This window comes from Alexandromys fortis, unplaced genomic scaffold (genome assembly GCF_014885135.2).
Source record: "Alexandromys fortis isolate MF-2015 unplaced genomic scaffold, M_Fortis_MF-2015_v1.1 scaffold_163, whole genome shotgun sequence".
In the NCBI taxonomy this organism is placed as follows: domain Eukaryota; kingdom Metazoa; phylum Chordata; class Mammalia; order Rodentia; family Cricetidae; genus Alexandromys; species Alexandromys fortis.
Genome location: NW_026068085.1, coordinates 573,649 through 589,902, shown reverse-complemented (window position 1 = coordinate 589,902; position 16,254 = coordinate 573,649). Strand labels below are relative to the sequence as shown.

General features: G+C 40.6%; 1 protein-coding gene across 7 annotated transcripts in view; it reads left to right on the top strand.

Moving 5' to 3' along the window:
- Nucleotides 1-6,829, top strand: part of Arb2a (ARB2 cotranscriptional regulator A) — a 430,019-nt gene extending 423,190 nt beyond the window's left edge. For 5 of the 7 annotated variants that reach the window (XM_050122195.1, XM_050122197.1, XM_050122194.1 and 2 more), the window contains one exon: nt 4,085-6,829. In XM_050122195.1, coding sequence (XP_049978152.1) covers nt 4,085-4,227 — 143 coding nt within the window. In that variant the 3' untranslated portion in view covers nt 4,228-6,829. The remainder of the gene's footprint in view (nt 1-4,084) is intronic. The other 2 variants (XM_050122196.1, XM_050122191.1) reach the window with 1 other exon arrangement.
- Nucleotides 6,830-16,254: the final 9,425 nt, after the last annotated feature.

Below are 16,254 nucleotides of genomic sequence, written 5' to 3'. Positions count from 1 at the left end.
GATCCACCTCTCTAGCCCCACTGAACTGTTTTAAATGATGTCCAAACATATATTGAAAGTGTGGGGGGCTGAAGCGATGGCTCAGAGGTTAAGAGCACTGGCTGCTTTTCCAGAGGTCCTGAGTTCAATTCTCAGCAACCAAATGGCTCACAACCATCTGTAATTTGATCTGGTTCCTTCTTCTGGCATGCAGACAGAACACTGTATATATAATAAATAAATAATTTTAAAAAAAAAATAAGAAGAAAGTGTGCATGTTGCCGGGTGGTGGTGGTGGTTCACGCCTTTAATCCTAGCACCTGGGAAGCAGAGATGGCGGATCTTTTGTGAGTTCAAGGCCTGGTCTACAAGAGCTAGTTCCAGGTCGGCTTCAAAGCTACAGAGAAACCTTATCTCAAAAAAAAAAAAAAAAAAAAAAAGTATGCATGCAAACCAAGACTGACATGCAATTGTGCATCTTCCAGATGCTGCTTTTTAAATGTTAAAGACTCACTTCCAGTGATGGGGAATGGCTCCATTAGTAACATGCTTGCCTTTCATGGACCTGAGTTCAATCTTCAGAAAGCACATAGAAGAAACTCGGGTGTGGTAGTAGATGCTTGGAGTCCCAGCACTGGGAAGGCAGAGTGAGACAGGCAGATCAACAGAGCTCAGTAAGCAGCCAGCCTATGCTACTTGGTAAAGTTCACACACACACACACACACACACACACACACACGTGCACTCAAGCACACACATGAACACATGCACAAAGATCACTTCCAAATCTTAAGAATTTTTTAATTAAAAAAGTTTTTGAGAATTTCATACATTATTCACAACATTTCCACCTATCCTCTGCCAGCTCCAACTCCTTCCATGTTAACCTCTCCTCTAGTTACTGACCTCCTCCTTAGTAGTGTTATGTGCGTGCGTGCGTCTGTGCGTGCGTCTGTGCGTGCATGCGTCTGTGTGTGCATGCGTGTGTGCATGTGTGTGTGCATGTGTAGTACATTTCCTGCTGCACATGGCAGTGAGGCAGTCCACATGGATCGAATAGCCTGTCAAGGGGCTGTCCCCAAGGAAGCCAGACTCCCCTATTTCAGCAACCGTTAATTGCCTGTGACTCTTATAAAGATGGAGTCTATCAAATTTTTATGATTTTTATATTACTCTTCAATGTGTGTGTGAGTGCGCGCGCGTGCGCACGTGCGCGTGCACCATGGCACACACACAGAAGTCAGAAGACAGTTCCTGGGATTATTTCCATCTCTGTACCCTGTGGGTCCTGGGGACTGAACCCAGGTTGTTGGGCTTGGTGGCAAACACTTTTACCTGCTGAAACGTCTTGCCAGCTCAAAAGGAACGTTTTTATAAAGATAAAAAAATATGCATTTACCATTTCTTACTTTAGAAAAAACATCCGCCCTCCCTGCCTTAACTCAGTTACCTAAAGTAGGTGACTCGGTTGGCAGTCTTCTTCTCTTTCCTAGTAATCCTCCCTCCTGGTGAAAGCAGAAAGATGGATCATCCCATCTATTCCCAAGGGTAGACATTGAAAGCACCTGCATTCTCCATTGCTCACTGTCTCCACAGACCAGGACTACTGAAGCAGAGAGTTACCACGAGCTGAAACCAAAAAGACTTCTTTAGGGATTTTTATCTTCAAGGGTATCTCCAGCACTCAGAAAGATCGTCACTAGGGAGACGGGCAGGGGGCTAAAAATGCTTGAGACCTTAACTCCCAAGTCCCTCCAGTGTTATAGATTGGATTGGTTTTCAAGGAGAAAGAGGAACTGTGGGAGAATTCTCTCCTGGGCAACACTGTTAGTTGTAACAGATCATTATGGAGAAATGCTAAATGTGAGTAGACAGTTAGGAAGAGGGAAAGAAAAGAGTTAAAGCTTGCACACAGACTTAGCGTGTGTGCAAAGAGCTGTTGCCATATGCATCTGAGGATGGTCCTTCAAAAAGAGGAAATACAGATGAAAGACTCTGTCCTCATGAGTGTAATTTAATAGTTATTACTAAATTAAAAGTGGATGGCAGAGAAACTGCAGAAAAAGACAAACTTTTCATAAACCTGCCCAGAGACAGAGCCTCCTTCCAGAAATACACGTGGCATTTATTTGAAACAGCGTTTGAGGGTGTGTAGAACTGTTCACTTGTGTTTTGATACTGTAACTACCTCCAAATCCAAAGGAATCCTTGATGAGCATAATCTGACTAACAGTAAAAATAAATAAAATAATATCAGTATATTCCTTGTGTTTTTAAAAAAAAATCTAGTAATTTGGGCTGAGGAAATGGCTCAGAAGTTAAGAGCACTGGCTGCTCTTTCTGAGGTCCCAAGTTCAATTCCCAGCAACCACATGGTGACTAAGATCAAATGTAGCACTTGCACAATTCAAAATTTAATCTCAGTGTCAATATCAATCTATACTTAACAATATTAATATATGAGAATACCTACCAATATTTCAAGAGCTGTACACAACAAATAAATAGCCTTTTTAAAAAATCTAGTAATTTTACACACATACTGATGAAGTCAGACTTTTCCCCCTAAAAATTCTATTAGAAATTATCAGAATTCATTCAGACCCTTGAGGATTTACCAGTAAAACCTATTCTCATCAATCCCTCCCACTGAAGAAATTGAATTTTGCCAAAAATGTGCAAGCATATAAGAAATGACCTCATTTTTCAGTCTGAATACAGTGATGTGGATATATTTCCAGAGTGCGACTTCAATATTGGATCTTAGTTCTAAGTACAGGTTCATAAGGCCAGCGAAGAGGGAGGTGAAGCCACCCTGTGAAGAGAGGAGTCTTCAGTAAGGACACTTTCCTCAGTTGAGTCACGTGCACAAACTGGCCAGCCAGTGCAGCCACAGCATCTTTATTGTTAGAATTCCCAGATTGTGATACTGTCACAAAGCTGTTGCTAGGCAACAAATGTGGTTACCAGGTCTCAGCGAATAGCTGAAGGGGGAAGGCAAAGTGTTGCACCATTGTAGAGTAACCATAGCAATGACCTACTATTACAGACTAAAGAATTATCATTAACAATGTTAAAGTATCAGAGGCCCTGAATTCGGAGACATCTGAGCAGTATCTGCATAATTAAGTGATCGAGGATGAGATTCTAACTGTTTCAAAGCTAACCACTCATAATTTCTATAGGAGGGGAGTATTTATAATTATATTTAATTAAAAATCTATTATGAAGTTATTGATTGAATTATTTATTCTATCAAAAATAGTTTTTTAAAGCCTGGGTTATTCGTATATTTCCATGCATACATGTTACTTGCTATTTTTGTAAAACTAAAGGTTCCATTTGATTCGAAAAATAGTGTATAATGTTCAACCCAAGTCAAAAACAGAAGCTGTAGTAAAATAACCTGGTAAATGAAAATCTACAGCTCCTCTGAACACCCCGACTGAATAGGGGACAAAAATGCTTTCAGTGGTTCCGCTTTGAAACACTTTTTTTGTCTGGCTTTTCTAGCTCTCTCCTCCTAAATTCTGTAAAGTGTAAAGCGTGTGGCCCGCCTAGGATACTTTCAAGGGCCCTGGTCTTCTTTTGAATCTGTCCTTGCATTAAATATCTACAGTGATTTGGTCCCGGTGACCTCACTGAAGCAGTCGTGTCCAGCATCAGAGACTGTGACGAGCCAGAAAAAGAACGATTTCCCCCTCCTCTCCAACTCCCCCCTTCTCCCCCCCTCCCCCCCACACACGCACACACTGAGCCTGGGAGCCGAGCCTCCGGGGCACTCTGGGGTGGGTGTGGTAGACTCGGGACCCTGCACACTGGGGGAAACCAATCCCGTGCCTGGGGAAGTGGGTGGTTTGTAGGCGGGAGAGGGAGTGGCCCTCCCGCCGAGCTACTCGATTGGCCCGGAGCGCCGGAGGCCAGGGGCCCTGCGGGCGAGTCCTGGCCCCCGCGGGGAGGCGTGGACGGGCGCAAGCGGGGTGCCTGGGCTGGCGGGTGAGCTGGCCGGTGGCCGGGCGCTCCCCGGGAGGGCGGGGCTCCTCGCCGCCTGCGGGTGGCTACTCCCCCGCGAGACACCTTGTAATCCCGCGTGTGTCTCCGCAGGCACTGACCGCCACGAGCTAACTTCCTGGAAGAGCTTCCCGTCCATCTTCAAGTTCTTCGCGGAAGCCTCGGAGGCCAGGAGCAGCTCACAGAAGCCCGCCCTGACGCGGCGCTCGCACCGGATCAAGCACGAGGAGCTGTGAGCTCGCCGCCGCCCGCCGCCCCGCAGCCTGGGGCCCCCTGGAGATTGCTCTCTTCCTCCAGCACAGGGTCGTCCAGTGTTCGTCCAAATAGCGTTTTGCAGTATTTCTAGATGAGTGCAACTGTCAAAGCAATATGGACTCGGCGGCCGCATTTTCTGCGGGCTGAGCCGGGGCTTCGCGCTGGGGTTGGCGGCCCGCAAGGCTGAGAGCGCCCCGAGCCCCACGGTCCCCCGCTTCCACCCGCCCGGCCGAGCCGCGGGCGCTGCTGCCCAAGCGGCGTCTGCGCGGTCCTACCGCCCGCTGCAGCGCGGCCACGGCTGCCCAGCCTCAACCGTGCCCATTTTTACTCCCCCTTAACTTAGCAAGCTTTTACTCTAGACTTCAAACTTTAACTGTAACCAGGTTTTTCCCTCGGGTCATCTTGTGAGCACTCTCTTTTATAGAAGGCCACACTCCCGGGTCCCCGAAATGCCAACTTTAAATTGAGAAAATGTCCGCCGTGATGTATTATGTAGTTTGGGGAGTACAAATTGTTCTCTCCCTGTAACGACCTATTCCCATTTCAAGACCAAAAGAAAAACTTTGCATAAAATGTTCATAAAGTACTGAATCCGAATTATTTTTTCTGAACATACCTGCCGAGTTGAAAAAGAGTTCAGGAAGATGTTCAGATATTTTAGATGTGGGTAAAAGGCCCTATTTTCACTGAAATTTCTAACTTTCTTGAAAGAACGGACCCTCCTGTTAACTGTGTAACATCAGGAGTACATTTAGATGATACACCGAAGGTTTGCTGTCTGTGTACTGCCACTGCGCAGCAGCATCAGTGGTGGTTAGTAATCCGTACTAAGTGTGTCATGTAGTAAACGCTTTCAGATAACAGGATTTGTTTTTCTTTTTACTGTCGACAAAAAATAAAAAATAAAAGTTCATGCCCTCGACCTTCTGAAAAGCTAAGTAAGGTTAAACTGCTTCAGTTTCCATCTACGCTAGGACAAGAGAATCCTCCTCTCTTTTCGGTCCAGATATTTAGTGTTGCACTTCCTCTGATGGGGTTTTTCCCTGTCAGCGGTTAGGTTCTCCGACCTCAGGGGGTCTGGCCAACACTGACATTCAGAAGATAAAATAAGTGGACATTTTACTGACTTTCAAATTAAAACAGAACATTAGTTACTTGAAGGATTTAATTAGTGAAGATTATATCCAGTGGGTGAGATTGTGAATTTAATACTAACAGTTCTTTCTTAAGTAAATTCAACAAGTAATGCATCTGCCTTCTTTGAGAACATATAAAAGAATGTCTGAAATGATTCTGTGGCACTGGCTAAGGCCTCAGAAGGGTAACCTGCACCCAACAAGCATATTAAGACAAAATGGAGAATTTGTCTTAATATTATGAACTAATTTCAGCAGGTTTTAAAATTGATTATATCTCGTGTTCTTTGGCATATACATGCATTCAATAGTTCTGTTTTCGGTGCCAGGGAAGTAAAGTGGCTAGTGGTCATGTCTGGCCGTCTTCTGATGTTACTTAAACGGAAGCAAGTCAAGATGAATCAAAATTGCATTTTATCCAGCTCCTGGGCAGTTTAAAATGTGTTCCTTTAACAATGTTAAGCACATTGCTCTGTCATAGTGACCCTTACATTTCTAACTTTAGAAGGTCTGGTGAACTCTATAAAAATAATATCTTCCTAATGACTGGGTTTGAAAAATTGCTGTTGATTGATGTATCTTACCAAATGTTATACATTATATGATGTTTTCAGTATATGAAAATATTCACAAGAAACTAACTTTGTGACATTAAAACAAAAGCCAACACTTATACAGGAATAAATTTGCTAAGCTTCTACAGCTGAGTTAAAGCACTCAGCTTATGAACCAAAGGATTCCTGATCCTTCTCTCCAGATTTCTCACTTACATAGAGAAAGTCACTGTTTCCTTGGGATGAGTACTTACAATCACTGAATTGTTACCTTGTTACTTGTCTGGTAGAGAGCAATTTACAAAGTTATGTTTTGTAAATGTCTATTACTATTTGTAGATCTGCACTGTAGCAACCCAGAGGGAGCAAAGCAAAGCACTTCCTTATAATACAGGATTTCCTAACCTGTGGATTGGGATGCTATTGGTATTTGCTAACAGCAAGCGGTTGGCAGTACCCCCGCTGCCTGCAGAGTGGTGGCCAATGGTAATATTTCTTCTCTGGTCTTCTCCCTGCTATTTTCTTTAAAAGAGTCTAGGCATGTAATGGTTTAAAAGTTGGCTGTGCCCCCCCCCCCTTAATCATATGCTTAGTTCTTAGAATAAATAGGTTGAGAAAGACATGAATTGGAGATTCAGAACAGTCCTGTTGAAGCTTCAGTGCCAGGCAATCGCTTTGGAACTTTCTAAAGTGACCTAACATGCAGTCCTTAAAAGTCACCCTGGGTATCTGAAAGACCATTACTTGTAATAATTGTTCTTTCCTCAGAGTTCTGCCTTGTGCTTCCTGGAATGCATTTTTGTTTCTATATCAAAAATAAATAAATAAAGCACAAGAGTCTCCTATCATCTCTTTTCTGTTTAACATTTTAAAATAAATAAGGTTGTCAACAAGCAGCTGTGTTTTATTTCTCTTCAGCTCTTTTTTCATCACCTGCACAGAGGCTTTCAAAGCTGAGACCCCTAAGTGACTGGACCATATACATCAACATTATAGGCATTAGAGCTACTTATTATTGCTATTGCTACACAACAATATCCTAACATTAGTCGACGATCTACCTGGCTCACATATGTCATAAAGATAACATTTTTAGCCAAGTGTTTTTAATATGTAGATAAGGAAGTGAGAACAACTTGTCTTCAAAATGCTTTAAAAATAACCATTAATATACAGTAAATATGTTTCTTAAAGGGAGCCTAGTAAGAGTAAGTTGGCCAAACTGCTAATGGTCAGACCTTGTTAAAGTGTGTCCAGTTCAAAACTGACCTGTTTCTGTTTGTTACAGCCTTTCCTTCCAGCGCCTTCCACTCCTTTGAAGGGGCTGTGGGTGACAGAGTATGGCAACTAAATTAGCACTGTTAATTTAAAATTAGATTTTTTTCCCTGTTTCTCTGGATTGCACAGTTCCAATTCAAACATGTATCTTACATGTTGTAATCATTGTTTAGATTGTTACCTTATAGGCTCCTGTTAGAAACTGTATTCCAAATTCATTTAAGAAAAATTACTATTAAGTAGTTTTCACAGTATAAAGTTACACACTGCCAAATTTTTTGGAAATTTTTCTCATTCTTTTGGGGGACAGGCTAAAAAAATAAACGTGAAACAGTCATATATTGGAAATATGATGGCAAAGGGGGGGATAATTGTGGTGACTACTTATATCCCCTTTGTCATAATACTATAAAAGACTCTAAGACATACCCCCTTTCAAAAAATGTAATACTTTCCTTACTTCCCGGTATAGAATGACTGAGTAGGAGCCTCTTGAGCTGTTCATCTTCATTTTATCTAATATTTTATCTCCAAAAAAAAAACTGATCAGGTTGAGTCTGGGAAAGGGTTTTTAATCAACACTTCTCAGAGCTTAAAGCTACCCCACCTAAAGCATTAGCTTTATGAGGTGGTTTGAGATTTAAACCATTGCAACTGCCATACACTGTACTCAGAGGATATCCACCAACTGGAAGATGTTGGAAGAGGGTAGCACAAAATGCATTAAGAGAGCTCCAAGAATAGAAACAGTTATCAAAACATTCCAGCATTTCTCTTGAAATCTGCTTATTTAAACGACAATGATAATTTTTAAACCTTACCCTAGATGGAATGGATGTTGATTTAATTGATTCATTTGGGTCAATGTTTTTAAAGTTTCACACCACTGCTTTCATGAAGTGATGTCTTTAGCATTCAGTGGTTTGACAAAAGACTTCTCAGATTTCATCAGTGGGACTCTTCATGACATCTAAAACCGTGCAACCACCTCGCAATGGTAACTTTGGGACTGGGAAATTTCAAGACTCATGTGACTGATCGAATGAAGAATTATTGGTAATTCTCAGTATTAAGGTTTGTAGGAACCATAATGGAAAATGAATTGCAAAACCTTAAGAGTTGCTGTTTAGAGAAAACTGTCCTCAAGGTTTGATCACTAACTGGACATCATAGAATGGCCAGTATTTTCTTGTAAATGTAAAACTTAGAAGATGAAAGTTTTACTTAATCCTTGATATCTTTCCAAGCAACTTTTCCTGGCCTTTTGCCTTGAAGTTTGTAAAACCTTTCATTATACTCTTTGTATTTTTGAAACCGAACATTGTCTATGTCACTGTGAAGCATGTTTCTAGGAAGAAATGTATGAAGGTCCCACACCTGCCTGTCCAGGTCACTCAGCTTTTTCTCCTGTGGCTGTTACACTGGGTGACATATGAAACACTCATAGATAAAATGATATTGAACTTACTTTGAGACCAAAACAAAGAATCTGAAGTGAAAGACACCCAACACCCCAAGAACGATATGTCTCTTTAAAGTTTACGATTTGAATAATGAACTCAGATGGAAAGTTGGCAGGAAAGCAAACCACGGCACACACATCACAAACCATTTTCCCTTTTCTGTCCAATTTCAGAGTGCATGTGTTTGTGAGTATTTCACTAGATCAGTGACAGCTCTTTATTTGCATAATTATATGCTCTGGTCTGAAGAGAAAACTAACCCCCAAATTTCATGGGTCACCAGACTGCAACAATCAATGTTTTATCACGTATGTGAAGCAAAATCTAAGAAGCTATATGAAGTTTCTTGGGGAGTTTTTACTCCTCAGAAAATTAAAGAGTTTTCCTCTCCTGAATAGATTCAAAATCTTTCCAAGTCCTTTGTAACAGAATTCTGTTTGAAGGCAAAACCAGAGATTACCATGTAGATGTGACTACTGTAGACTCACTAACATCGCTTCAAAGTGGCGTAAGAAGATTTTTGCTGCACTAAAACTTAAAATTCCTCATACTCTGAGAAAAAAGTATTAGTCAAATTATGATTTGCCAAAATGAAGTCCAAATTAATTACCATTGACTATAGAGTTCATTTCCTTTCTTAAAATACCTGATGGTTTTTTTAAGATCAAATAGAAAACTTTATGTATATAAGCATCTATATGTCTCATATAGACATAGCTTTGTATAGGATACTTATGCCTTTCTGCTCATTTCACAGACAACATATACAATATGTGTGTATTTAGTTAGTGTCTGTAACATAGGTGCTCTGTTTGTGCTGATCTTCATGAAAGTTTGAATCTTTATGAAATAGATTTTTCATATGGAAAATCTTCAAGGCATTGCAATAAATATTTTTAAATGATCCAAGCTTGTGCTGCCTCTGTAAATATCTGCTAGTATGTAATATGTACTTGTGTGTAAGGTTGGCTTATTTCATTAAAGAAAATTGATTTAAACTGCTAGTGTTTTTAGTTTTGTAGGCACTCTGCCAATTTTGAATACAAAAGAGCATAGAGACACATGCAAACCATGAATTGTTGTTGTTATTGTTGTTTATGGGGTCATTAAAATCTTGGAAAATTCTTTCTCTACCTAGTTTCTTACAGAGCAGAAGGTGGGAAGTACGCTTCTGTAAAACCCTAGGAATGTGAACTTCATGTAAAATTTCTTTAGACAACCTGCTAGAATCAAGAAGAGGGAAGCACTTGGGGGAAGCTAAGAATGGCTTAGTCTCAAGTATCTTATTCTTTCTGAAGATTGAGAGGCCTTTAGAGTTGTCAGAAATTTCCTAAAATGTTGCTATTATTTCAGTGAAAAGCAAATTCCTTCCCCCAAATTTTAAACTAATGTTGAATTGTGAATGAAAGCTATTTTCTGGTTCTGAGAAATCACACCTCTGCTTGTCAAAATCCCTCCCCAGTGCAACTGTCACCTTTGTATAGATCCTACTGAGATGAAGCTCATACCTCTGCTGCCCTCCCCAGGAGTTTCCATCTGGACTGAAGGCCTGAGAGTCCTCTGGGTGGGAACTCCTCAAAAGGAAACCTGTAAAAACCAAATCCAAGTTTAGAATTTTATCTAAATAGAGCTAAAGGTTAGAAAACTGTGTTCTTTTGGGTCAGATAAATGGCATTTTATTTTTAAGGGAGAAAATCTTCTAAGAAAAATAATAGACGATATTTATAGCTACATTTTTTCCTATTTTACCTTGGTGAGAATATTGCTTAAGTATCAGGTGGAACTCTCAATAGTGAAGAAAGGTTTGTTATTTCCCACTCAGTTCTACGCTTGAGGGGAAGACCAGAGTCTCCCCCCTTTTACGATGTACATTTGTGTTTATTCAGATACCACCTAATTCTTACAGTATCTAGAAGGTTGTCTCTCACCCACTCATCCTCATATACCTCCTAGTAATCATTCAAAAGCTTTCTCTCTTTTTAGAAGCATACTTAAATAAGTGCTTTTTAAAAATAAAAGTGCACCTTTCCTGGATTATCAACTAAAGAAACACTCATGGTGTTTTGCAGCATGGTGGTGTTTCCTACCACCCCTGAAACGCCTCCTCTCTCACTTATGCTTACTTCAGTACGTTACTGAATACCATCCCCTGGAATAACCAGCTTTAAAAACATAACAGTAGTTCAGAGTGACACGATTGGCTTCCATGCGGGTTTGAAAGAAAACCATTAAAATTTCATTGATCTCACAAATATTGATCTAGTGCTTGATATCAAATATCAAATGCGATGCTGTCAGCTGCTGCTGATCACTGTGTCAGCTGTTTGAATTCATGTCCTCTTCCTTCTTCATTGTCACATGGATTCAAGTTACTGAGGATACATAAGATTTTAGTGATTAAAACAATATCAGTCCTTTTCCTGTTTCTCACAATTCTAGCTTTACCAAGCACAGTGAATGATCTATCTGTTATAGCATGTGTGTACAGTCCTTTTCAAGAATATGGCTCTTCACTGGATAGCTTACATTTCTATTTACAGGCCTTTACCTCAATATTGAAATTATTTCTATCTGCACCCTGCTTTCTTGCTAATCACAAGCCTCTTTTAAAAAATCAAGATGGTTTGCTTTATAGTAATGCAATCAAAAGTATTGCTTCATTACAGAGAATGAATTCTTAGTCAGACACTGCAACATGTAAGTTGCTCCTTTTATTCTTGTTGACAAAAATATGACTTCAGTATTTCACAAACATAGAACTCAAAAAAGTATTTAGTTGAAAAATACCTTTCTCAATAAAATGTGATAGCAAGTTTAAGCCACCATCTTCCTCGATTCCCTAGCGCCCTGGAAATAGCTAATTATCCTATCCTTGGGTATATTTAGAATCTCAAGGCATAGTTTTCATTTTTCTTTTTCCTCTTTATTTTGCACATCAGCAATTGCTGATTACATACTTTGAAATGTGGTATACACTTTAAGAAGGAAAATAGCTGTCTACACTGTAATGACCCAGAAATAAAAGTAGGACACGCCTACACTGCCACATTCGTATTTCCCACATTTCCTAAGAGGTAAATTTCCTTGTACCGTGATTTGGTGTCCCTTTTCATTTTTTACACCTCGCGTTGGTTTGGAGATCGCGAAACAAGGCAATACGAAGGCTCCCTGTTCTCCCAGCACCATGGACAGCACCCAGCGCCCCCTTCCTTCTACCCCTTGGTCAGAACCCCCAAAGTTCCAGCCTTGCGGGATTCCTCACTCCCGCCACTCCCGCACCATAGGATATTCCCTTCTAAAACCTCAGGATCTGAGCCCAAAACCACAGTGAGCTTAAAGACTGTGGTTTGTGGGAGGAGAGTCTTGCCTGCTCCCTGCCTGGTGTTAATCAGAGCGCCCAGAGTTGGTGCTCAATTTGCCAGGGACTCTCCCGAATTTGCATCGAGTCTATGCTGTACATAGCTCCACCCCGCAGTCACTGCTACGGTAAGGGTCTTCCATTGCACAACCCAAATTTTCTTGGACCAACTTTTCATCACCACCCTTTAGCTAGCATGATCTGTATCAACTCCGCTTTAAAGGGTTTCTGCGGGGACCGCTTTGTTCATAGGCCTATAATCTCAGTCGCTACAGATATGTGTTTCAAAAAAAATGTCGATGCAGCCCCGACAGTCCCTGGTCCCACCACCCTGCTGGTGGTAGAAGTTTTCTGACTCACTCTGGGGCGCCTAGGCACTGCTTAATCGCTCCTCCAAGCTAGCGGAGGCTCTCTGCAGCAGGCTCTCGCAGGCGGGCGGCTAAAGAGCCTGACAGCAACTTGACAACACCAAAAAGGGGCGCCTCTGGCTTGTACCCGTCACTTATTCTCCTCTACAAACTTCAGTCCTAGCTGTTTTCACTAAATCTCCTTATTTGTCCCCCCCCCCCAATTGTCGCGTTGAGCAAAGAGCAATAATGGAAAACCACTCCCGGTGGCATCTGGTTCATTGCGTAGTCTCCCTAGCAACCCCAGCCGACACTCCTAAGACAGATTCCAAATATAACACCTTGTTGTATTGAAAATCTCGACTTGTTTGTTTGGCTTAGAGTGAAATCTCGCCATTCTCTTCAGAACGCAGTTCGGATCATCAGCTCTCCTGATACTGCAATTGAAAAAAAAAAAAAAAAACACCATGTTTAGGACGGGTGAGACAGTCAAAACCAATCTCTTATTAAAGATTGGATGAAATCCGTTCCAAACCAACTTACTGCAAACTTTTTGAGTAAGAGTGATAAGTTAATGAAATGAGAAAGAACCCGGGTATCTCCTTAGCAAACGGGATTCCACTGCGTTCTGTGTAATCACAGGAACTATCCAAAACATTCAGGAGAAAAGTTTTCTCTGGCACGGCATTGCAATTAAAAAAAAAAAATGTCACTGAATTTCTCCGTTGAGAGGCAAGTTAGCCTTAAAACACCTTGTTTTTCTTCCCATTGACTCACACAAATAACTGGTTAATAATACTCTTTCCCTGGTTAGTAATTCAATCTCTTCTCTTGGACCTGCTCTGAGCAGCTTTTTCTCTTGTCCAGCCCTGTCCACAGGAACTTTATTTACGCCTTTCCCTCTCTCTAAAGTCACTCCTGAGTTTGCTTTTCCCAAAAAAAATTTTCCTCATAGTTTGAACATCACTTAAGTCACATTAGTCGTTGTGTAGAAACCATGCTATAGAGAAACGCATTCAAACTGGAAGCTGTCTAAACTAGCAGCTGGACCCTCTATGAAAGCTGATGGGGACCCACCAGGCTTAATGCAATTTGGCAGCTGAAATGGGGGGAGCTACAAAAGGAACCTGTTGAACTTAGTGACTTGGGACTCAGATACTATGGACTAGAGTGCACCTCTCCCATCTGTCACAACTCAAGTATCTCTAGGTGTTTGCAAGTCATTGGTCATTTTTTGGTTTTTTGATTTGTTTTTTGTTGTTTGTTTGTTTGTTTATTATTTTAAAATTAGCCAAGTTTCTGCTTTGGAAAATGTTTCATTCTAGCCTGTTCTGCAGCAAAGGGGAGTTGGGTCCAAGAAGAGATAAGGGTTTCCTTTGTCAATAGGAAGAGAGTTGTGGAGGCTTGGGGTCACAGGGATGGCACCAAGTGAACTCCTAGGAGATGAACTTCCCTCTCAGTGTGGATGCCAGGAGGTCTTTTCCTCCATGCAAGCTTTCCATAGTAATAAGCTTTTTAACATTGAAGGACACTATATTCCTGATTCAGTCTCAGAATGACTTTACTTTCCTGGGTTACTTTAATAAGTTAGAAACTTACAAACATGTGCATATATTTTAAGACCATTTTTGCTAAAGAAAACCATGAATAAAAAAAAGTATAATCTCAGTTCTATATTGCAAAATATTGCAGCTATAGATCAAGCAATTCTTCATGAAGAAACATCTCTATCAATGTTTACTGCCTACGGGTATGTGTCTGGGGAACTTTAAAACTTTCTAAAGCATAGATGACTGTTGTTTTTTTCTCTCCTTTATTTTTTCAAGTGTTTCATTTCAACCCTCTCTAGTGGCTACTGATGTCCTGGTCATTTTTGTCCTTCAGATCCTTTAAATTTTTGTGCCTTGATCATCTGTCAATGCCAAATATAGAGTACCTAGTTAATTAAAGAAATATATTTATACATTATAAAAGAATAAGTTTTGTGAATGAATCAGGGAGAACAGGAATTAGTAAGTTCTGTGTGTGAAGAGTCCTTGGAAAGGAAGAAGTATAAGTCATAACTACCAAATGCCAATAGGGAAAGCAAGGATAGTTTAAAAGGTGCTGGAAAGAAAATCTGGAGGCGGGGGTGGGGGGGGGTGGGGGTGGATCACTCTGGAAGTTATCCAGGTTACCTGATGCCTGGCTTCCCCCTCTGAAGCTTGCCCAGGGAGTTACCTTAGAAACTGAGGGTAAATTCTATGCTTCTTTACGGGGCTCCTTACTAACTTTCAAGTAATTCAATTTGGGAGATGGCTGGGTGACTGCATGGGGGTTACTCCTTTTTTAAAAAAGAAGCACTACGATTTCAGCCTTTTCTGACGTAATTAAAGCCTCTGGTGACTCCATGGTATGGAAAAGAAATCACCCATTCTTTTCATGAGTGAAACTTTCAAAGAACTTTAAAATAAAGTGCATCAGCTTCTTAATGAGAAGATATATTAGGAATTTAGACAAGCCATTACAGTAATGCTTTAGCTGTCCAGTGATTTGATAGTACAGGGACAAATATACTTGGTTTGCAATTTATCCAACTTTTACAACTACACATGTTTCTGGAAAATAGCACCTGACTGAATTCAACTGCAAAAGAGTCTAAACTAGTATCTCAGGAAGGTAACAAAATATTAAAAGTCTTTAAGTAAATGGTTAGGGGGAGATTTGTAAACACTTGAGGACCTAGTGATCCTTGGAAGTCCAACACACTTAAATTTAAATTTTCATGATCAATTCAACCTTGAAAAAAATGAGAACCATTTGCTTAACTTAATCTGGAACATATGTTCCCAACAGTAGCAGGTTTTTTGTGTGTGGCTGAGGATGATCAAGTTGTAAATTTTTCTCTTTTGGTTTTCAGCGCCTGCTAGTTTCAGCCTAACACCTAGAGAGAGACTTTGCTGGAATCTTCTCTAAAGCAGCCAAGATTTTACCAAGGTTTCCAAAGCACTCAGTTCTGGATATTATTAATATTTCTAAAGTGGAGCCTTCTATACAACTCAGTTCCCAATGCCTAAAGACAAGTTCAGCCTCGGGTCAAAGCATCCTGTGTTTACAGAGATGCATGGACTTCAATGTGAGCACTGCCCTTCTCACCTGAAGCCCTCTGTCTAAAGGACAGATAAGGGTTCTGGAAAAATAGCACCTTCGTTTAGCAATGCAACATATAGGTCCTTTAGGACCATCTTCATTTTTCCATCAGAACTATTTGTTTCTCTCTTTATGCTTTAACACAAGAGAGTTCCCTCCCCCAAAAAATGTTTTGAATATCTGAGAAAGGCTTAATGGTTACATTTTAGAACCCAGAAATCGCTCTTCCATTTTTAAAAGACAAACTGTGTGGTAATTTTTTCATTAATAGTATTTAAACATGTCTCTATAGGCATTGATTTTTTTAACTTTCGGCTTTAAATAGAACAGAACATATTTTATGTCAATTAATGGTACCCATGCTGGCAGATGAGATAGGAGAGGGTGGTGGGAGTGAAGGGTGGACTTTGGACTCTGCTGCCCAACCTCAAGGGTTTTGAGCAAGTATCTGGACTTGCTTAAATCAGAAGACTGATCTATCTTCTTCCTAAAACCCTCCAACAGATTACTAGAGAAAAACTTTAGATGCTTTTTAAAAATGTATCAGACAGAACAAGTAATTGAGCCACAAGTACGCCATAAATTCAGAGGTAGAATTTTCCTCTACTCTTTTGTTATAAGGATTAAGATGGACAGCTCCCACCTGCGTGCTGTCTTAATACAAAAGAGAACAAGGCTGAGAAAAACATGGACAATAATAACATTACCAGCACTGTGCTAATCAAAATGCCCACAACTAGTTC